The 22,809-nt window shown below is 46.1% G+C and overlaps 1 protein-coding gene across 1 annotated transcript in view; it reads right to left on the bottom strand.

Moving 5' to 3' along the window:
- Positions 1–11,981: 11,981 nt before the first annotated feature.
- Positions 11,982–22,809, bottom strand: part of GPC4 (glypican 4) — a 37,520-nt gene continuing 26,692 nt past the window's right edge. The window contains exons 3-8 of the mRNA XM_009287583.2: positions 22,465–22,630; positions 16,534–16,664; positions 16,194–16,340; positions 15,658–15,794; positions 13,245–13,420; positions 11,982–12,239 (exon numbers count right to left, since the gene is read on the bottom strand). Coding sequence (XP_009285858.1) covers positions 12,031–12,239; positions 13,245–13,420; positions 15,658–15,794; positions 16,194–16,340; positions 16,534–16,664; positions 22,465–22,630 — 966 coding nt within the window. The 3' untranslated portion in view covers positions 11,982–12,030. The remainder of the gene's footprint in view (positions 12,240–13,244; positions 13,421–15,657; positions 15,795–16,193; positions 16,341–16,533; positions 16,665–22,464; positions 22,631–22,809) is intronic.

Here is a 22,809-nt window from a genome sequence, read left to right as displayed (position 1 = left end):
GTTTTCAAGAGAAACTGGAAAGCAGGGTACAAACAATGACGCATTTGTCCCAGTGAAGCCTTGGGGCTGGCACTGGCAGGGCAGGAGGTGCTCGCAGTCGGAGCACAAACACCCAAGAGGGCACCAAGTAGCCCCGGCTGCTTGTCCCCGCGTTGTTCAGCATCCCAGGGCTGCGCGGTGGGGCAGACGCCCTGGAGAACCTGCCCTGGGATGGGTTTCGTGCTTTCAGGGATACGGCTGCGCTGCAGATCCACCCCAGGCATCCCTCCTGGATTTTATTGACTTGGTTTGCTCTCTGCAAATGGATGTAGGGATAGAAGAGCACACAAATAACAGCAAGGTACCTTTGGCCCTTAAAAAGCAGCTCAGAGTCCAAGGAGCAAGTGACAGTTTAGGAAGACTCACAGGTTTACGGTTCCTCTATTTTTTGGCATGCTTTTCAGGCATTCAGTGCCAGCTGCCGTTCCCAAGGAACCAGGTAACAACAACCAGGTGCACCCTCTTCCCACAGCCTTCTGTTTGGTTTCAGTGTTACTGATCTCAGCCCAGCACACACAGCTGGGTGAGAAACTGAGACAGAGAGGACGGGTGCAAGGCTCTTGTCAGAGACAGCGAAAGGGAATAGCCTGAATGGGGAATGAAAAGGTACTGCTGAACTCCTGATGCCTCTGGTATTCAGGTTCCTCCTTAAGATGCCACTGACCCGGCCTCTCTCATATTTGTCCAACTCACCTGTAGGGGTTGTTGGCAGCAGCAAAGACCATTTCTTGCTGTCTTCTTAGCCAGTGCCCAAAAGCGGGACCCCGGGCTGGATCAGAGCTGCTAAGGATCAGCACAACCCACTCCCTAGTCACACCAGCTGTGCCAGCAACTCAGGGATGCCCAGGCACCAGCACCCTGGAGCTGGCTAATGTCAGGCACTGCAGCTGTATCGTGCTCTCCCCACTAAACAGAAGCTTGAAAATAAAAAGTCACTAATTATCATCAACAGCACTGCTGATGTGCAGAGTGCACAAGCGCTTGGATCCATGCAAATTATGCCTTTTTCTGGATGCTCACCAAGCACTATCCAAAAGGATGCTCTTGGAGCGGGCAGCAGTGTCGGGGTGCCAGCGTGCCCAGTGAGCGCCGGGGGCTGCAGCCCCTTGCCCACAGCCCCGCCAAAGTCCACTCCCCGTAGCTAAGTTGGCAATGCCATCTAGTGCATAGAGGCAGAAATAGCACAGTGTCCGCGGGCGGGTAGGCGTGCACGGCGCCAGATGTGCAGGCCAGATGTGCTCTCAGCCAGGGCGGTGGAGATGGCGATGGCACCAGGCTCCGGCCATGGCCCTGGGGTACTGGTGCCCCTGGCTGTTGGAGATGGCGATGGCACCAGGCTCCGGCCCTGGCTGCGCTCTCAGCCCTTGTGCCACACAATTCATGCAGGCTGATACACTGCCTGCCCTGGATTTTTTCCCACCCAAAAAGAGCCTGGCCTTATCCAGAAATCCCCACTTGCCTTGAGAGGGAGGGGAAATCCTTCCCTTTCCCCAAAGGGTTTCAATTGAATTGTTCCAGCTTCATCAGCCTGTGGTCTTCACGGCCAATATAGCTCAACATTTTGGCTCTCTGGCGTCACTCGAATGTAAAACATCTCCCACAGAAACATTTTTTTCATGCAAGGCAAACACTTTCTCAGTAACAAGAAACATTTTTCTTAGACATGAACAAAGGGTGAGGTTTCTTCAGACAAAGGAACTAAAGGTTTCCTTTTATTGAGAGCGTTCTCTGACGCAGACTGAAGTCTTTTGCATTTTGGGGTTGGGGGTTTTTTTCAGAGTGCCAACTTTTTCCAAAAATGTATCTAGGCTGATTATAATTTTCTTGTTGTGCAACTTTTCTGTAATTTTGCCAGTGATTTAAAACAATTTTTTAAAAATGGAAATAATTTGGCCTTTAAGAATATTTTTAACCAAAAAAATACGTCTTTCACTAAGAATGTGTGACTTCTACAAGCAAAATATTTCAACAGCTATTGAAAACAGATATTTTGTTAAGAAAATGAGTTATGAAATTTTTGTTTTGTTGAAAACCGCGTCCATTTCTAGCTCTGTAAGATGCAGCTCTATCTCCAACTGTTTTCCTACGTTGTTCTTTAAACTGATTTAAAGGAGACAACTTTTTTTTTAAAGCTTTCAATTTTTTCCATACCTTTAAGAAAACAGTCAAGAAGACTCTGTTCTTCATTACAAACTCTTTGCCTTACAAGAGCTTTATACATTTAATAGGCACGAAAAGTCAGGGGAGGGGGAAAACTGGTCTACCTGGGCTTGATTTAGAAATAGAGTTTAATATATAGACCAGGTCCACCCCACTTGTCGCTGCTGAAGGTTACGGGTGTAAGAGCCAGGCTGGCTCCCCACTGTATACTGACTTAGCAGAATGATGCGGAGGTAGAGCAAAGGGGATATTTAATTGTGGCCACTAGTGTGCTCCAAGGGTTAAATCCCCCTTGGCCATGCAAGGACCAACAAAGCCTCTCTGTCGATGAAGCTGTCAGGGCTGCATGGAGCAGGACCCAGAGCAGGTTCAACCCGACTGCTGCTGGAGTCAGTGGGAGCTGCTCCACAGGCTTGGAGCTAAGTCAGGGCTTCAGTAGCAACTGGAAGGATAAAAGCTTGTGGGATCAGGCCTTACACCAACAGCTCCCGACTCGGTACAGCCTTGGAGAATGTCTGAAATAACCAATATCGTTACAGGCCCACATGTTAAAATAAATAAAAATCAATAATGTTAATAGACATTAATTCATGCTAATAGAATCACTGCTCCAAAAGCAGAGTTAATAGGCCCAGCTAGACCACTACCACTGTCTACATATTAAAAAGATCCAAAACATTTAAATATTGACCACATTCCTTTGAAATTAACAGTATTTCCTTTGGATTACGCATTGATCTCGGCTGAGCCATGCCTGACATCTGGAGCAGTTAAAACAGCAACGTGAACAGCCATAGCCTGCCACTAATTTTGAAAGGAGGAAACCAATTTTAACTTATGTGCTCTCATTAAAACCACTCCGCTGTCCCAGTGCCGGGCTCAGAAGAGGACAGCCACGAATCCACTGCCCACAGATTAGCTGAGCCGCGGCTGCTGCCGAGCCGGAGGTGGCTGCACCACCACACCCAGGCTTGCCCAAGGTTAAGACCCGGGCCCGCTTACATGGGCCCCCGAAATCCCTGCCTTCCTGGAGGAAAGGCCCCTTGCACAGAGCCCTGATGCTCACTTCCACACTGGAGACATCATTTCATTGCTTACTTTCATATAAGGAATTTGGGTTCATTATGGCCAGGACTGTTCCTGTGCTCAGCTCTGTGCCATGGTCCTGCCTGCCCTGCCGGGACAGGCAGCCTCGGCACAACCTTCATCACTGCAAACTCCTAGGAAGCCTCCTAGCATTGCCTCACCCAACCAGCGTGCACATGGCGGTGGGGCTGGAGGGGTTTTTGGTGTTGGTGGTTTTTTCCCCCCCTTTAATGCTTTTGAAAACCAAAGGATGGAATACATTGCTTCCTCTATCCATCGAGACAGGACTAAAATACAGGTTTGTTCATGGTTTTAACTCAAGCTTTCCGTGCACCTCACAACTGTATAGGTTTAGCAACGCCTCACAGCTGAGGTTCCTGCTTCTTTAATGCTCTGGGTGTGAGCAGCAAGGGCATGAAACCAAGGAAGAGAGCAAACCACCCTTGCAATCCAAGAGGAGCAAATCCTGCCATGGGAGGTTTTCCCTTCCAGAAGCCTCAAATTCATTTCTGGTTCCTGCAGTTGCCTGGAGGGTGCAGCGCAAAACCCATGGACGAACCTGGCTGCTGTGCCCTGCTGTCAGCTGCATCTCCCTCCCATCCAAGCTGCAAATGAAATGCTCTCACCCTGCAGTGGGGTTCAAACGCTGCCGTAAGAAGCACGCATCGGGTGAGCATGGCTCTGTCGGGAAGGTGGTCAGCGAGAGCCTCTGCAATGTTTGTTGCAAAGGTGGCCAACAAGAGAGGGAACCCGGGAAATGCCGCCTTTGGATGGATATCACGCCGCGTCACAGAGAAAACCACCACGACAGCACGGGCCAAAAGCAGCTACCACCAGCCCCTCTTGGGAAAGAAGCTGCTAATACAACACCACGAGGCTGACCTCCATTTAGTGTACTTTAAATAACAACAGAGTGAAAGAAAGGACAGGAAGCAATTGGGTGGCAGAGATGCAGCTCAAGTGCTGCCCAAGGCACTCATCCCTCTCCCTCTCATTTCTAACCACCGCCTGTCAGCCCCACAATGCTGGGAGCTCCTGGATGAGCCTCCAATTCACCCCTGTGCAGTGCCAGCACCAATGTGATGGAGCACACCTTCAAGGAAGGGAATTTTTACCCCTTTCCAAAAGTCAGTTTGCAGTTAAAGGTGCCCTCCGTGGCAGGGCACGCTTGCGCTGGGGACCTCTGCCCACCAACCATCCCTCCGGCCACAAGCTCCTCAGGGACCTCGTATCCCCATTCCTCCGGTCAGCACGAGGGTCCCCGACAGCTTCTCCTGCCTGTTACTATCTGTGCAAAGCACAGTTCTCCCCACCTCTTCCATAGGTGCTCCCTCCAGGCAGGTGGCAGCGAGCAGGGGTGTCGTGGGGGCAGCTGACAAAAGACCAGCTGAGCTATCTGCTGTATATACATTATCCCTTTCACTAGGAAGCCAAATGTCAGTATTATTTAGCATGGAACACACAGGGAATAGAACACACCTAATTTATTTGGCTAATTATTTTCAGACAATGAGGCTCCAGAAGACCTCTATCAAAGACAACAGCTTCTTTGTAATACTGACTCTCTTGGCCTCTGGCTAGCGTAAACACTGATCCCCAACTGTCCCTGCTCAAACCTGAAAATCCCACCACTATTTTTGTAGCAACAAATTCTTATTCAGTACTGAAGTTTTTGAATGCACAACCAACCAAAGAACTCAATAATGAATAAACAGTGATTATGTATTTTAATTTTTTTCCAAATTCGGATTTTTTTTCCTATGGGAAAAGCGAAAGTAGCAAAGCCATGACACACCAGCCAAAGTGCCCACTTGCCCCAAGACACAGAGGTGCTAGAGCTTCTCAGAAGTCAGCGCCTCGTCTCATTCCCCGAGACATTTTACCTGAAGCATCCTCACAAAAGCAGCATGGCCTATGCTAGTGCATGGGAAATTCAGAGCAAACAACAAAGTCATTTAGGACTGTTTGAGTGAGAGCCACTTTTTCTCTTTCTCCACTACCCACGCATGTATCAGGATGCCCAGCTCCTCACCTGTAAATAGAGCAGGGCAGCCGCTCACCCCCAAAATCAGAGGGGTGGTGTCAAGACACATGCATTGAAAGCTGCCTCCAGAGCCCTACAACACAGGCATAGATTTATTTAGGATTGCACATACCAGCTCTGATACAAATACACTCCATTATGGGGATTCCTACGAAGGCAGCCATAAAAAAAAGAAAAAGGAAAAAAAAAATAAAGGCTCTTGGTTAAATCAGAATAGGTTTTCTAGTGCAACAACCCAGTTAATATGTATCTGTGACCTTGCCTCCATAAAGAGTCCCTGGAAATGCAGATGCACCTCCTGTTAACGTCAGTGAAAAGCCTCTTGCAGACTTAACCGTCCTCAGATCTGCTTCTTGCACAAGACAGCAAGCGCGTGTGTGGTACTGGCATGGGGGAAATGGCTGAACGTGTACAACAATTAGCTTCAAAAATGTAAGATTTTGGCTATTGTTTTAGTTGCCTGTCCCTGGGGATCCTCAGCATTACTGTATTATTGATGATGCTAAATGGGGTTTTCAACAAAGCTGGTTTGAAGGCTTGTGAATGCCAAAACAGCATTTCAACCCATTAAACTTCACAGATGAAACAATTTCTTCTAAAAATAATCATCAGTTCTTCCCACCAGAAAAAATAAAAGCCTGGCCAATTCCTAACATGCCAAGTTTTCAGGCAGGCCTGATTTTTATGGCTGAGCTTATAAAGCTCTGAAGAAAAGCAGGTTTATAATGGCAACACCAACAGAGCTGAGTTGTAGGTGAAGAGCAGCCACCCTACACAATAGGGCTGCCAGCAACCACTGGCAAACGCGTTCCACCTTGCTAATCCTGAATTTTCCTGTTCGGATGAGATGTCTTAACTCCTGCTAACGTCCTCGCCACTATGTCAATGCAAATACAGTCACGAGGCAATTACCAGCCCAGCCAAGGGCCAGCCATTGCGGGGCTGACAATAGCTTGTGGAGCCTTTCGGAGGAGAAACAAATACCCTCAACCTTCTCCAAGATTTTAAGTCTCATTAGTATAAATCAGTAACCCAATTAACGAGGGGTTTAGCATACTGATTTGCATCAGATTACACGAATTAATGACACACGTAGGGGGCACAATGCGTCAGGACAGGCTGGGAAGATGAACAGCTACGTAGGGGGACTGTATTGCCACAGTACATGAAAGAGGGGCATGGGCACCCCATTTTGTGACGGGGATGAATCTGCTTCCGCTCAGCTCCTATGCAGCTATTGGGGAGACAAAGACATTACCTGGCTGTTGAAATGGGTAACAAGCTTAGGCAGGTTTGCCGATGCCAATTGTAAGAGCTACTTTTTTTTTTTTTAATGAAAACTCCTGCTTTAATAGTTGCAGCAATCTCTGGTTGGGGGTTAAATGGAGATGGCTTCCAGGGGAGACCACCAAGGTCCATGGGTGAGACACATTCCTGCTCTGCTCCTGCCGCGATGCGGGGCACACACAAGCGGATCCACCACAAAGAGCAAAGACTTGGAAAAAAGCAGCCAGAGCAGCAAGGAAACATGGGGCAAAGCCGCAGTGAGCGGGCTGGAAGGAGCCCAAAAGGGCAGAGGCCAACGAGGCAGAGCAGGTTCAGGGAAGAAAAGCATCTCTACCAGCTTCCCACCAGCACCCAGCCTACAGCACATGGATAGCAAACAGAGGAAGGCAACGCGTTAGGACATGCCATCAGCATCCTCCAAATGGGATCATGCCTACAGACTTACTCTTCATTTGTCATCCAGTAACTTTGCAAAACCTGCCAGGTTTAGCAAAAGCCTCTCCCCGTGGCCGCCTGCCCCTTCTGCGCCTGGCAGGGTCCCCCTGGCTCTCGCCAGGCTGCCTAGCCCAAGGTACTGCCAAAAAGGATGGTCCTCCCTTCCAGAGGAGAGGGACAAAGGGATGGGCCATGCCCAGGAAGTTTTCCCCTCCCTCCTTGGGCGGGCAGTCCCTCCTTGCTCCAGTAGTTATAAAAGGGCTCTTAATCTATATAATCCATTAGATACAAATTACAGCAATTTAAGCACCCTTAACCCAGAATTCCAGCAAGCCCATAAAGAGCTGTGTCTTCCCAGGCAATTTACACTATTACAAGTCCTAAAACAAACCACAGCAGAGGATTAAAAAATAACAACAACAAGCAAACCAAACCCAGAAAACATAATGCTTGAAACAACATTATCAAGAAATGAAAACCATTACTGGGGTTGGGTCATATTCAGGTGGTCCCAAAAACACCTGTATTGCACAATCTCTAACCAATGTGTGTCTTGCAGCTACCTTAAACCGTTACATCACAGCCACTTGAAAGAAGATGCCACGGAGCACAGCATTACACAACCATTTGGGATGGGGACTGCAACCCGGAGCCCAGGGGATGCAGGCAGGAGGGACAGTGCTGACCTGGCAGCTGCTCGCCCTCCCAGGGTGGCTCCCGGCTGCAAGTGCCCCTCGTAGCAGCACAGGTCCCACCAGCCAGGAGGGGGATTGCAACATTCCTGCACCATTTTTCACCTCCTTCTACGCATTTATTTATTTAATTTTAAATTACTACTAGCCCTAGATGGCATCCCAAGGAAGAGAAGCAGCAGAGGATAGGCCACCCTCCCACCAGCCCTACAGGTATCACAGTATTGACTTATGGACCACTGCAGGCAGGTGGCCACTGGCCATCACATCAGGCAGACTTGAGGCAGCGACACTCTGCAGTTATCCTAGCTACTCAGCCCACCTTACATGGAAAAATAAAGCCATCAGCATTAAAAAAAAAAAAAAAAAAAAAAAGGTGCAAGTTAATTTCTTCCATAAGTCAGAGATGGATTTATCCAGGTTCGGGTTTCCTGCAGCAGCCATGCCCACCAGCTTCCACACACACAATCCGTGGTCCTCAGGGTCCCAAGATGCTCCAGGACTGCCTGCGCTGGCAGGACCTGGGTGTCGGCTGCTCCTGGCTGTGGAGATGTGCCAGTGGCACGGGCCTTCCCAGGGACAAGAAGAAATGCTGTGGTTTTGTGCTGGCAAGCAAAGGGCATGAGCAGGGCAGCAGCCCCCGGCACCAGCTGTCACTGATCTGGTTGCCGGCGTCACCACAGGGGGACACTGCCACATTCACACCAGGGGGCTGCACGAAGGTAGGAGGGAAGAGGGTGGCTTTGGGGGGAGGGTGACAAACAGGGCCAGCAGTTACTGGGGGGAATACACGATAATTAAAAGCATCCGAACAGATGGAAGGGATATTTATGTGCCTTGCTCTGAAATGTCCGACACCAGACGCTATCACGAGAAAGGAGCCAGGACCATGCCAGGTCTTGCCTGGTCCAGCAAGTCTTATATCCAGCTAAAGCAATTAGAGGATGGTGACGGAAACTTCAGCACCATCAGGTCTAAGAAATGACCAATGTACGGAGAGGTTGCACCTTCCAGAATTAATACATCAACTTGCCCGTGAAGACAAAAGCCAGGTTGGCTCAGCTGGGGGGCATGAGCAGGACCCTGCCCCAAGGGCGCGAGAGGACTCCTCTTGCTGCCCTGGTCATTTGTCCCAACTTAGGGTCACACCACCCATCACAGCACAAAATGAGACTGATTACAAGAGTCTCATTTTTTGCTCTCCTTTTTCCCCTTCATTGCTACCAGAAGTGTAAATACGGAGGCTGGTCCACTGGAGAAACCCAGAGCAGCTTGCATGCGCATGCCGTCTGCGAGGCTGTCGCAGCATGGAGTTGTACATGCTAGAGCAAGAGAGGCACAGAGCTGTTAAATCAGGTCCTTTCAAGGGCTGTATTTTTTTATTCCAACTCTTTGGGAGACAGCACCTCACATGCCACCAAGAACACCACCTCTCTGGTTCATTTTGCATCTGAAGCTTCTTAAGATTTCCATTAATTTTAATTATTAATTCTATATATGGGAGTTTTTCTTTAAAACATGGTCGTAATGGCAACGGTTATGTGGAAAAAAAAAAAAAAAGAAATACTTGAAGGAAGGGAGCACATGCCTTCCTCAAAGCCAGCAGCATGCCTCGTCCCTACCCGTATGGTTTAGTTTACAAGCTCATGTCAGAGAGCCGATTTCACACACAAACACAAAATAAAAGCAGGAACACAACTTTTGATCATCCTACATTGATGTTTACTCTCGTTTCCTGTAGCCCCAGGTGACAAATCTGTCCTTTATATAGTGGAGGATCGTTGTGCTATTAACAAAGTCAACTGGACATGTTTAAAACTCACGGCAGGTCTTTGCGTTGGTGGCTTGTACCAAACTGAGGAATAATAATTAGTAAGCAATTAGATGTAAAGCGATAAATATAAATTCAGAAACACTTTTTTTTCTGAGCAGAAACGCTCAAAAGCAGGAGAATTTACAAGCAGCTTTCTTACACATGAACACTTACGCCAAGAAGGGAGATGTTGGAGAAGTCAGCCCCTCTGAACACAAGGGCTTTTGTTCCACCATTCTCTGAGCTCTGAAGAAGTTTAATTTTTTTTTTTTTTTCTCTTCATTTAACTTTGCCGGCCTGCCAGCTGGGTATAAGCCAGAAGGGTTATCCAGTCAGACCTTACTGCGATATATTTACAATGGTAGTGCATCTAAGGTTTGTTTATTCCGGGATTAAAATTCAAATGGCTAGAACCATTTAAATAATTAAAGGGCAATCAGAAAATGCCATGAAACCAAACAAATCAGGAAAAGTCATGGAAACCATCAGCAATATTTAATTCAGAAATTCTCTTTGTTAGGGAACTTAGCTGAAAGAAAACAGCTGGATGTAGTTCAACCCTCTAAATTAAAAACAATCTAACAAGGTCTACAGGGATAACTCTTTCAGCTATATATTGGAGACCAGATTCACTTCTACCAAGTAAATGTAATAGCACTCAAAGCTAGAAAGGAAATTCCTCAGAACTGAGGTAGTTTCTAAGTATCAGCACATTTTCCAATTCCTCGCAAGGCAACTTAGCTATTTACAATCCATTTTTTCCCACACATAAATTTATAACTTTTTCAATTTTATGCTTCCATGATTTATTTTCTAAAGAAAAATAATCTAGCCAGAATATCCCTACTCTACTAACATCATGTTTTAATAAATAACTGGCTACTTCTAGTAAAATTAAGCCTCCAGGATTGTTTATACCAGCCAAGAATACTCCGTCTTTATAGCTTTGCAGAAATCTGGTGTGAAAATAAAGTTGAATATAACGCTGACCCTGAGCTAACAAGTAATTAATGCTTCAATATAAAAATATAAAATTATCCTTACAACACAAGGGTGGAACAGAGAAAACCCTCTCTCTCTGAATTGCTCTCCTGGCTGGATTCCAGCGTCCAGCCAGACCTAAAGGCTACCTAAAGCAGGAGGAGACGTGCAGAATAATTTTGAGTCTTTTCAAAGACTGTTTTCCCTAAACTATTTTAAAAATTATTTCATCTCTTTTCTTAAAAATATACATTTCTTTTATTAATGAGTTGCCGTTCACCACAACACTGTTCCAACTGCGAAAGCACAGGGAGAGGAGGGTGTCTCCGGTAGTGCCGAAAAGCTACAGCCGCTGGGCACCGGCTCCCAGGAGACCAAATGCACCGAAAAGGAGGTGTCTTCAGCCCTGCCAGCTCCTGCCTGCTCCTACTCCGATCTGACTGCAACAGTGCTGCGGGTCGCTGCCCGCCTGCTCCTTCCCTTTTGCCCCCCATCAGAGAGGAAACAAAACTCTTGCAAAAAAAAATCCTCCCCTCCCACAAAGTATTCCTTAAAAACAAACAAACAAAAAGCAATTAAAAAATTAATCCAGCGTTCACCTAACAAATTTGCAGACAAGACACATGTTGGCATTTGGATCTGCGACACGACAAATTGCTTCCAACCGAACAAGTTTAATGCCTTATTCCCACGGGGGATGCACGTCAGGAACTGACCTACAGGAGTTACAGCTAATTGCAAGGATCCCGGGGAACAAATGACAACTCTTCTTAGCGTCTGGGGAACTGGAATTCTCTGTAGTCTCTTCCAATTTAACCAAACCTCCTGTAAAGAAAGTAAAACCTGCTCCTGGCATTAACGCCCTATGCAAACGGGGCACTTGGCACGCTGACCAGCTCTGCCTTCACCTTCTCTTTTACCGCATAATAAAGACAAATTACTTCCACTTCTTTCAAGACAAGGCAACTAACATAATGTGGATAAATGGGAAGTTAACTACATGAAACATGTTTTCTGCTCGTTGGGCAATTATTTTTTCCCCGTAAGATAACATGATAAATAAAACCTGCTTCTGTACAGATATTTCTCATTTCAGAAACACATACTTGTTACAGGCCAAGAGAAGACCCTGGGGTTTTTTTGTTTTCATAGGAAATACGGTAAAATAAAATAAAAAAAAAGAAAGAAGAAAAGTGATAAAGACACAAATGCAGAGCTAACTACAGGCTTGTATATACATTTTTGTTATCCACCTCTAACATGGACTCTTGGTGAATGGGACAGACTGGTAGTCCCTGTTCCTGTTACTCCCAGAATAGCAAGGGAAAAAAATAATCAGTATCTTAAAACCAGTGGCAACATAGTAAAAACTGTACACTGTTGTCCATTAACTTAAAAAGCAAAGTCCCTAGATGGTATAAAAGTGAAAGCAGGTGCCTTCTAACTTTGATAATAAAAGTCTTTCCCTCCCCCCACCCCCCTACGCTGCACAATTATCTCCATTGTCTTTGCATGGCCAAGAACAAAATGCTAAGGAGCAAGGCTGCTTGTGATAAACCGCTCCTGGTAGCAGCAGAAGTGTTCACGTTCTTATCGCTCTTGTTGGAGTTCCCAGTGACTTCGGTGGCGTTGAACTCAAACTCCAGGGAGCACTGCTGGAGCTCACAGCCGCTGCCGCTCTCCTCCCCGCTGCTCTCCTCACCTGTGGGAGACAAACACATGCTGTCCACCTCTGCCATCTGCAATGCCATGCTTCACTTGCAGAAGGCAGCAGTGGGGGAGGAAAGGCAAGCGCGTGGATGTTTCGACATTTATGAGATGTAAGCACGGGTCCTCTGGTTAATGCAACTTCCGCGTGCCGTTCGTCACACCCATTCGTACCGGTGGATGAAAAGCTGGACATGAGCCAGCAATGTGCGCTCGCAGCCCAGAAAGCCAACCGTATCGTGGGCTGCATCCAAAGCAGCGTGGCCAGCAGGTCGAGGGAGGGGATTCTGCCCCTCTATTCTGCTCTGGTGAGGCCCCACCTGCAGTACTGCGTCCAGCTCTGGAGCCCTCAGCATAAGAAAGACACGGACCTGTTGGAGCGGGTCCAGAAGAGGGTCACAAAAATGATCAGGGGGCTGGAACACCTCTCCTGTGAGGAAAGGCTGAGAGAGTTGGGGTTGTTCAGCCCAGAGAAGAGAAGGCTTCGGGGAGACCTTCTTGCAGCCTATCAGTACTTAAAGGGGGCTTATAAGAAAGATGGGGACAGACTTTTTAGTAGGGCCTGTTGCGATAGGACAAGGGGGAATGGTTTTAAATTAAAAGAGGGTAGATTTAGACTAGATATAAGGAAGAAATTTTTTCCACTGAGGGTGGTGAAACACTGGCACAGGTTGCCCAGAGAGGTGGTGGATGCCCCATCCCTGGAAACATTCCAGGTCAGGTTGGACGGGGCTCTGAGCAACCTGATCTAGTTGAAGATGTCCCTGCCCACGGCAGGGGGGTTGGACTAGATGACCTTTAAAGGTCCCTTCCAACCCAAACTATTCTATGATTCTATGGGAACAACCCCCCTCGCACAGCCTGTCAGAGATGCTGGTTCCCACCCTCTTTACTAACACGTGTACCCATAGCTGAAGCTTAACCAGCTACCCCATGTTAGCATGAAATCCAATTAAAAAGGGAAAAAGAAAAAGTAAAAGGCAAACAACAGCAAACATACTTATGTCAATGAAGTCGACATCGTTCCCACTGTACGCATTCTTCAGCTTGTTGGTCATCACCCGCAGAGCCATGATTTGCCGGCGAATCACCATGTCTGGCTTGGTAATATCAACTTCTACCTCTGGGTTATTCACTTGACTTGCTAAGCCATTTCCAGTCACGGCAAAGTCATACCTGAAAAGAAACCGTTCCTGCTGGTACCGGAGCTGCAGCTCAGTGGAGCCCTGTGCCGATGGGCGAGAGCATAGGAACTCAGCGATGCCACCCCTGTTTCCAGCCCGGGTGATATCCTGAGCCCAACACGCTCTTCCCACATGCTAACCCTCACGGAGCCCTTCTCCGGCTTTTTACCCCATCTCCCCTCCCTGCAACCTGAGCAGCATGTGAAATTAAACATTGTTTTCATATACCCTATGCCACAAAGGCAGGGGAAAGACAAGTTTCTCCCCAACTTGAAAAGAGAAGGAAGATCCAGGGTCTATGTTAATAATGGCTTACAACAGCATAAATCAGCTCGCTGCAGGCAACAGAGCAAAACAAGCTGCTGAGATGCCTTGACACCCAGTTAGATGACACTTTCAGGAAAACAGCTTTTGGGGCCATAGTTATCCCAGAGAAACCTATAGTAACTGTTGGAGGCAAGAATGTCATTCTGGCTTTGCATAATGCACCTTAACCATCAAGCTGGGGTATTAAATGTGTACTTATCACCACGCAGACATGAGATGCGATTTCCCTAATAACCCCAGCAGGAGAAACATCTGTGTTGTTGAAGATGAGATAACGTAACCCCACGCATCGAAGCAGAGGAGAGCTGAGCTGCTCAGCCTGAGGAGGTGTGCATGCTCAGGTCTGAACACACGTACGGCCTCTTGGTTTAAAAGAGAGACTGAGCCACAAAACCCAAAAGAATACGTCTCCTGAAACAGGTATTTGGTGTATCATCTTATAGAGCAGGGATACAACACTTTTTTTTCCTCCTCCAATTAGTTGACTTGCAAGAAAAATCACTGTTTAACAGAAGAAAACATTACTTTTGCTTAGTTATGATGCCAACATCAGTATCATGAGAGAGAGAAAAACCTTTAGCACAGTCTACTGCTCCTGGAGTCCTGGCAGTGAGATATAATCATACGTCTGAAGGGCATGCTCAAACCCTGTCCTATATTTGGGAGGGTTTTTTATTATTATTATTATTGTTGTTGCTGTTGTTGTTATGATTTGTGATTAATATTATATGTTGCAAAGAGGTCAGAGAGAGACCAAAGTGTGGAAGACTACTGAACTTTTAGCTTATTGGAGCCACAGAGGAAAGAGCAACAGCAAAGCAAACTATCTTGCACAACCCACATAGGATGGCAGTAGGTCCAGCCTCCCCCAGACACCCGCCTCTGTCTCCTTGCCCAGTGCTGCCAAGTCTCCATCTCCACTCCTTACTGATGCCAGACCTCATACACTGGGGAAATCTGCCGTGAAAAGCCCTGTACAAGCTGCTGATAAACAAGACCTCAGGAGGGGAGAACCATTTCTTGTTGCAGAGACCCAAACCATCGCCCTGGCCAAGCAATGCCGTTCCAGGCACACACAAAATTGTGCAAAATTTATGCAGTATGGCTCAGTCATGTGCCCCAAAAATATCAAGGGCAAAAACTGTTATTACTTATAAAAACTGCTGAAAAACCCTGGACGACTTTTTTTTTTTAATGGAACATCCTGGATTTTGCTTATTTCCTCAGTAAGCAAACAGAAAAAAAAGAAACTCTTATTTCCAAAATAAAAGTTAAGCAGTTACATAAACCATATGACAGAAAACCTTTGGCTTATTCATGTGTTGGTAATTTCTTCCTTAGAAGAAAAAAAAGAAAAAAAAAGTTTTGTAACTCCTTTTCCATAAAAAGCGTGCACGAAAACCCCTGTCCCCCTCGTGCCACTGACCTCAGGAGTGGAAAAGCAGACCTGTCACCAGACCCCATCTCCCTTGCCCCTGCTCAACAAGGAACCCAGCAATAGCTCCTGGTAGAAACACCAGCTGGAGGCACTGGGGCAACAGTGCTGCCAGACAACAGGAGCATCCCTGCTCTTTGGCCGAGCTACAGGATTTTGTACAAATCGCCTCCCCAGACCTGTGAGCAACTGGTAAGAGGTTTAGGTCCAAGGAGAGACACTGTTATCTAGATCTACAGACTCAGTTCTCTCCTTTAAAACAAACCACCAGGTAAAGCTTGGACAACCCTTTAGCTTTGCATTCAAGCTCTCTCATCTACAAAAAAAAGGGGTAATGGCAGCAGCCTGTCTCGGGGGAGCTGGGGTCAGTCCCGTAAGAGCAGAGGGCTTGGGGAGAGGAGCCGGCACACCGGGAAAGGCTGGAGCAAGAGGGAGAGAGTTAACCGGGGACGGCAGCATCGCCAAACCTGCTCTTGGCGCTCCCGTTCCAGCACTCGTTCTCATTGACAGTGCCTACAGACATCTTTTCATCGTTGCAAATGTTGCCAGGGAGAGATGACCAAAATTTTTTGGCTTGCTTCAGCTTCTCTTTCACATCAGTAACCTATTAAATAAAAGAAAAAAAAGAAACACAGGACATAATCCAGAATACCAAATACTCATTAAAAGTGAAGCTGGAAAGTTATTTTTTATCACAACAGACGTGTATAGGCCAGATCTTCAGGTTGCGTGTTTTGATGGTTGATTTACTTTTTTAATACAAAATTAAACACCGCTCCTCAAACACATATTACTCATAAGCCAAGCCTTTAAAACAGGCACTTTGCTGACATACAAGCGTTGAGGTAATTCACGTCTAGAGCCATAGGCAGATTACACCCCTCAGAGAGTTTAAGACAGCCAAGGAATATTAAGAAACCCTATAAATTACAAATGGAAAATTATACACTGCGGTACATGGGTGCGAAGCGCCTGCATGGCACCAGCAGGACCAGGCACTCACCAGTCGGTCCAAGCTTGTGCCAGCAGCTGTAGTCGGCCGCTCCTCCGGGTTGTAGGGTCTAAAACGAGCGCTGAAACCACTTTCAGAGACAGAGCGAGCGGTCCGGCCCTGGGCAAGTGTTTTTGGCTGGCCGCATCCCTGGAAAACCTACATGAGAGAAGGAAAGGGTTTTATGAAGTGGGAGGTCACAAGAGCCAAGCTCCAACCCAGCCCCTGCCCAAAATAATACATCAGCTTTATATATGCTTGAAAGGACATTAAAGAAAAAACATATCGATGAGAATAGGGAAATAAAACACATTGGATAAATAAAGCCCGAGTGTCCTCTTGGCCCATTTACCTTCTGAGACACCTGCATGCTGTTCTCCTGCATGTTCATGATCGCATCTGAAATTTTCACATCAATGGGGTCCATGACTGACTCAATGTTGAAGGGACCCTCCAGCCTTTCTGCTACCAGCAGCATTGAATCTAACACAAAGAGAGAAACGAAGGCTTTTAATGGAGGAGCTTCAAGGATAACAGATAACAAGGATAACAGATTGAGCGCACAGACATTAACCACCACAACGTTGCTTCTGACCAGAGCACATCTCCAGGAAACACTCTGCTCCTTTCCCAGAGCCTACAACTTCACCAGGCACTTAGAGGCTGCCAGCACCAAGCCACGGGCTCATATACATCAAAAGCCGCGTTAAACGAGGGAGAGCCATCGCAGCCTGCCAAAAGGCAGCCTGTAATCAACTCCTCCCATTAGAACAAGCATTACTAACACCCTCCTCTCCATGCTCCTTTATTAAGGGTTTCCTTGTGTCATTTGTTTTTCAAGACTGCTTTCAAAGCTGAGAGATAGAAAGCCACCGGCTTCCTCATCCTGGTCCTGAACGCAAGACACCAATGTGAAAGGGCCCAAGATGACCATCGCTACCATCTCTCCCTTATGGAAAGCTAGAGGCTTTGCTGTGCCTGGGGAAGCCAAGGGATTACACCTTCTGGCATTGCATGGACAATTTGCACGAGGGAGACTGCATGAGACCAGGGTAAACATTGTGCACTAATGATATATTTGGCACATCTCTATGCAAGTGGAGATGGAAAAGTCCCTCAGCCAACACCAGGTCATTCCTCCTGTGCCGACATGCACATCCTCATCAAATACATCATTAAACATAGCAGCTACCAAACTTCCATTACTTCCTCTGGGAAATTATCATCAGCATTAAGGCTTTCACCCTGCATTGCATTTCAGCCCTCTCTCTGGTTCTCCCCTAGAAGGTACCTCCAGGTACACACCTCATGCTAAGCACTCGTCTCTTCTTGCCCATTGCAACCTTTATTTAAACGTTTGTTTTCACTGCAGTCCCTCAACCCTGGAGCACCCTGTTTGCTGGTCTCCTCTCCTGCGTCACTCCGTGATGCTCTGCCACAAACTCATAATTTTCCAGTTGCATTTAATTCTTCAATTTTTCCTAGCCTGCATGACGTAGGAGGCCAAGGCACAACGGCCCCTCCAGCCCTGAGGAAACCCTCTCCTGAGGAGCTCCTCCCTGCTCCCAAGGATACGCCTGTTCCCTTCCATTAAGGAGAAATGGGCGTTTCACAGTCAGGCTATTAATTTCTCTTGAAAAGTGTTTCTCATGACATTCATCCTCCTCCTAAGCGCAACAAGCAGAAAACTTCTGCGGGCTCCAGCTACCTGTTAAAGCCCTATAAAGATATTCAACACACCGAACAATCTCGTAATAACTCTGCCTTAGTGCCCAAGTCATGTAAACTACACTAAAAAAACCACAAACTGATGATAAATATACAACTAAGCTATTTGTGTATTTAAATAGCAATAATAGCAATAATAGCAATAATAGCAACAACAACAACAACAACAACAATAATAAATAATCCAACACCAAATCCCCCACATGAATTGCAGATGTCTTCCTAGCCTGTAAATCCACTTTTTAAAGGCAACTCAGTATTCCAAACATTTGCTGGGTGTTAGTTAAGGGTCAAACAGTCAATCAACCCATCCTAAAAACCACGTCAGCCAGGATTCACGCAGCTCCGCCAAGGTGCCGACATTTAGAGAGTGAACCCCGGGAGGAGCTGGAGCCCCCAGGAAAGCCCCTTGCCCTGCAGGCACACACCACCAGCATCAATGATGGAGCTGTTGCAGGGCACGGCTGGAATTTAGCCGTCAGGGACTACAAACAGGTCTGAACTAAATGCATTTTTTTAAAAAAAAAAAAAAAAAAAAGAAAGAAAAAAAAGAAGGTAATAACAAATGAAACAAAGAGTCTTAGACTGTATTGTGGTGGGCTCCAATAAAGTGATGCTTCAAATCTCTGAGTAATGACTGCTAGCATGAATATACCATTGTGCCGGAGGGGAGAAAAATGCTTTTGATGTGCTACCAAATGGAGACTTTTGTAAACAAGTGGAGCACAACTTAAATGTGTTCATCATTGTCAAAGCTTTTGGGGTTTTTCACGCGCATAAAGAACATCCCGGTGCAGTTTGCGGGAAGCCGCTCATTTCAAATAAAAATATTATGAATAGATAGATAATAAAATACACAACATGCATATTTTAAGGAAAAAAAAAAAAAGAAAAATCATTCCATTTTGTAACTACTTAATTCTCCAAGTGGCCAGGAAAGGCCGCAGATCAATAAAGTGTTTGTGAAAGACTGAAAGGAAACATAAACCCCAATTCTTCTGGCTGTTTGGCGTCTTTGTAAACTTTGAGCCGGGCAGGCCATCCACAAGACCATGGGAATGTAGAGCGAATTGGGTCCTTTGTTAGCGGGGGTGCCATGGCGTTACATGTATCACAGCCCAGGAATGCAGCCTCCGCATTGACTGCGGATAGAGAAAATGCATTCGGCCTCCAGCAGAGCTGCCAAAGCTGGCAAGAAAAGATAAGGAAAGTAATAATTGCCCTTGGAGAATATATTCAACTGGAGCTCTTCAGGAGCTGGGATAGATACTGGCAAGGAGCACTAAATGAAGTAAACTTTCATTAAAAAAGCAAAAGGAAAAAAGCCGGGGCGGGGGGGGGCTCTACCTCATCCACAGTTTTGATTTTGGGGGTATCCTGCAAACTTTTACCTCCCACCAGGAGCTGGCTGGTGTCCCCACCAGCAGTCGTGGTGAGCAGTGATTCCCCCTGGCAGCCACGTTTGACATTAATAGGGTTGGCTGGGGTTCAAGATAACGCTAGCATGTCGAGAGGGGAGGCACGCTGCACTAAAACCAGAAATGAAGCTTCGTGCAACTCGTCTCCCAAAAAGATTTTCCATTACTGGGAGAGAGGACTTGATTATAAATATCAATTATTTTGCCCCGGCTCTGGTGCAAAATAATTGATATTTATAAGCCATGGTGAGGTGGCTCAGACCTGCTTCACAAAAAAAAAGTCTGGCAGAGTGAAAAGCGTACCCTGGCCATTTATTACAAACACACAGCGTAACAAAGACTGTCTCTCCTCCCTGTAATGGGGAGATACAAGTGGAATGGGGGGGGAGGGAAAAAAAAAACCCAACCCACACCAGATAGCGCCATCCTTTAAAGACCCTTTTCCTCCTGCAAACATTTGTCCTTGCTACTGGCATTGAGACAATCCTCGGCAATTCTTTCGCATTGTGCCACCAATAATCAGAAACCCACATCTTCAGCCTCACTGTCTGACTTGAAGAACAAAAGGCAGTTTTCAGTCTTAACCCCAAGATCTGATTTAAAAGGGGAGGGAAGGAGGGGGAAGACCTTGACCATTCATTAACAACAATCTTTTTTTTTTTTAAAGGGGAAAAAAATTCTTTGCACGGGAAGTAGTACTCCAGAAATGTATATGGAGCCTGAATTCGACATCTTTGAGCAGACTAAACCTTGGGGGGGTGGAATCATGAAAAGGCACTGGAGATTAACACTGTTCATTCAGGAAAGCTCCAACCCCCCCAGCAGCTTGTTTGAAACAAAGTATGCCCCTGTCTAATTGGTGTACAATTGTGTCAGGAATAGAGGGCGAAATAATTTAAAGATAGTTAAATGGGAGAACAGAGTACAATTTGGTCATTATTTCATATGCTGCAACTTTAAATGGTACTTTGCAGAAGTAAGGAAGTATAAAGTCTTCTTGTCACAAAAAAACCTACAAACTTTACATCCCAGTTTGGAAAAACTTTACATAAGTGACTTGCATATAGACCCACTAACACATGCACATATGTATTTTATACGCACATGCACCCAAATTCACATATACTTGCAGCATTTGTTGTAAGTTCTCCCATTTAACTATCTTTAAATTATTTCGCTAGGTTCAAAATCTGGTTTTGACACATAATAAATCATTGCCATAACTTAGTACTTAAACCTGCGATGCAAAACAGCATCAAGCCCATGCAGGTGGGTTTTTTGTTGTTGTTGTGGGGTGCTTTTAGGGGTTTTTGTTTGTTTGTTTTGGTTTATTTATTTATTTAATCTTTTAAACACACAAAGGATATTTGTGACATATGCCCTGCCCCAAACACCAGATCTATTTAGTTTAATTTGCCTCAAGTGGCAAATTGAGATAGAAACCAAAATCTGGAACATAACCTGAACTTGTTCAGTTATTAAACTGTCTAAACAAAGCACAGCTTAAGTTTTCAGTATCCGTACTCCACTGCAAGAATCAACCCAGAGTGCAAGAACCAAGCAAATACTGCCAATAAATGTAACGAAGCTTAATACCATACTTAAGTAATGAGTGGGCATGAAGCCCCTTGGGGAGGAAGCACCACAAGAAGAAAGCTTTGCATCCAACCTGGAATCGCATTTATTTATTTTGTCTTGTTTAATAATCTTCATTATTGTATGCAGCCCCTGATCAGTCTCGTGTGACAGGGCTTGCTGGCTTCCCCCGAGGTTCATTTTTAGCTGCATACCACCTACAGCAATTAGCTGCTTGTGCTTTTGTCTGTTTTCTGGCATTATGCCCTTCCCTTTCATGGGATTCCTCTTTTCTACTTGGACTAGATGTTTGCAAGTCTCCTGGCTTTGAGCTATTTCAGCAACAATTGTAGCTGAAATACTGAATATTCTCATGAGAAAGACAGCTGGGAGGAATGGGGGGGGGCAGGCGTCAGCCTCCCAGAGAATGACTTGGAAACCCAATTTAGTGTCACACTTAGCTCCCTATATAGAATACGCAGGCAAAAAAACGCCTTCTGAAGATAATACCCTGCACACATCCAGTTGGCACAGGCAGCAAAGTGAAAAGCCAGTGTGCAAAACACAGGAAAACAAGTTCTAAGATTTAAATCTAGCCTGAAATGCCAGTTATCAGCAATTTCCCTTTTTTTATCTCACAGCTTAATGAAAGGGAAATCTTTTCTTTCTAATGGTCTTTTTTTTTCCACGAGTGGGATGGGAAGAGTACTGCAGCCTTGTCAGTAGCGGCAGATACTTTACATGTGCACTTCATCACACGTTAACTGGAGTGAAGCGACTGCTCCCAAAGGATGCTCATTCACAGATAAATCAAGCCTCCTGGAAAAGGAGCACAAATGAAAACATTTAACATTGTCTATTGCTTGTGCTCCCAAAACGTGATGCATCGCCAATTCTGCTGAGCCTTGACCCAAGGTAGAATTTAACTTTTCGGTCTAAATTTCATATATCGAATAATACCCTTTATAAGCACGGAAGAGAAATAACAAACAGGAGGAAGAGGATGGCAAAAGCACTCGCACAGCATCACGTAAGGCCTATCCACATTCCAAAAGGATGGTGGCCGAGCGCCAAATGAGCTGTTTAAAAACAGATTCAGACACATGTCCCATTCAATTTTTTTAATGTAAAATACAGGCCTACAGCTTTTCCCAAAGCTCCCCCGGCTGGCAGGGAGACTCCCAGACTGCTGAGCAAGAAAACTGGCTTCGGGAAGGACAGCTATATGGTGACAACAGTAAGAAGTAGTATGGAAAAAACAGCTTGCTCACACACTTGCTCCAGCAAGAAGAGATGCTCCAAGCCTACAAGCACGTGGCAGCTCCATCTTCCTAAAGCTTGCTGCAACAGAGGTCACTGGCACAAGAAAAGTCTTATTTATTTAGAAATTAATGTGAACTGCAAAAGGTGTGCTGTATATAGAAGCGTGGAAGGAAAAGATACCCATCACAGACACCTAAAAAACCTGCTGTAGCTCAGCACAGTCACTCAAAAAAGCCATTTTAGTGAGGGACACAGTATCAATATATACTCACATGCTGTTTTAACCCATATTGCCTTACCCATAAAGATATTCCACTCAGCGTCCAAGTCCCCTTGGTTGGCCAAGCAGCCTCTCATGACATTAAAGCAGTAGTTGTAACAGGGCTTCACCGATACCAAACCTCGGCAGTATGGGCAGTACATCATTTTCAGCAGTGCTCGCGTACCCTGCGGCGTGGGGTTCACCTTTAAAAGAGGAAAAGAGGAAAGAAGAAGAAAATTAGCCCTCAGTCACTAAAGCAAAAAACCCCACACAGCTACCCCAGGGTGGGTGGGAAGAGAGTTGTGCAGAGGAGATGCAATGGGGTCAGCCACCGCCATCCGGTCAGAGCTCCCGGCTTACGTGGTCTGGGGATCTGGGGAGC

The sequence above is a fragment of the Aptenodytes forsteri genome, unplaced genomic scaffold (genome assembly GCF_000699145.1).
Source record: "Aptenodytes forsteri isolate BGI_AS27 unplaced genomic scaffold, ASM69914v1 Scaffold265, whole genome shotgun sequence".
In the NCBI taxonomy this organism is placed as follows: domain Eukaryota; kingdom Metazoa; phylum Chordata; class Aves; order Sphenisciformes; family Spheniscidae; genus Aptenodytes; species Aptenodytes forsteri.
The sequence above is the reverse complement of the archived record's forward strand: the minus strand, read 5'-3'. Positions and strand labels throughout refer to the sequence as shown.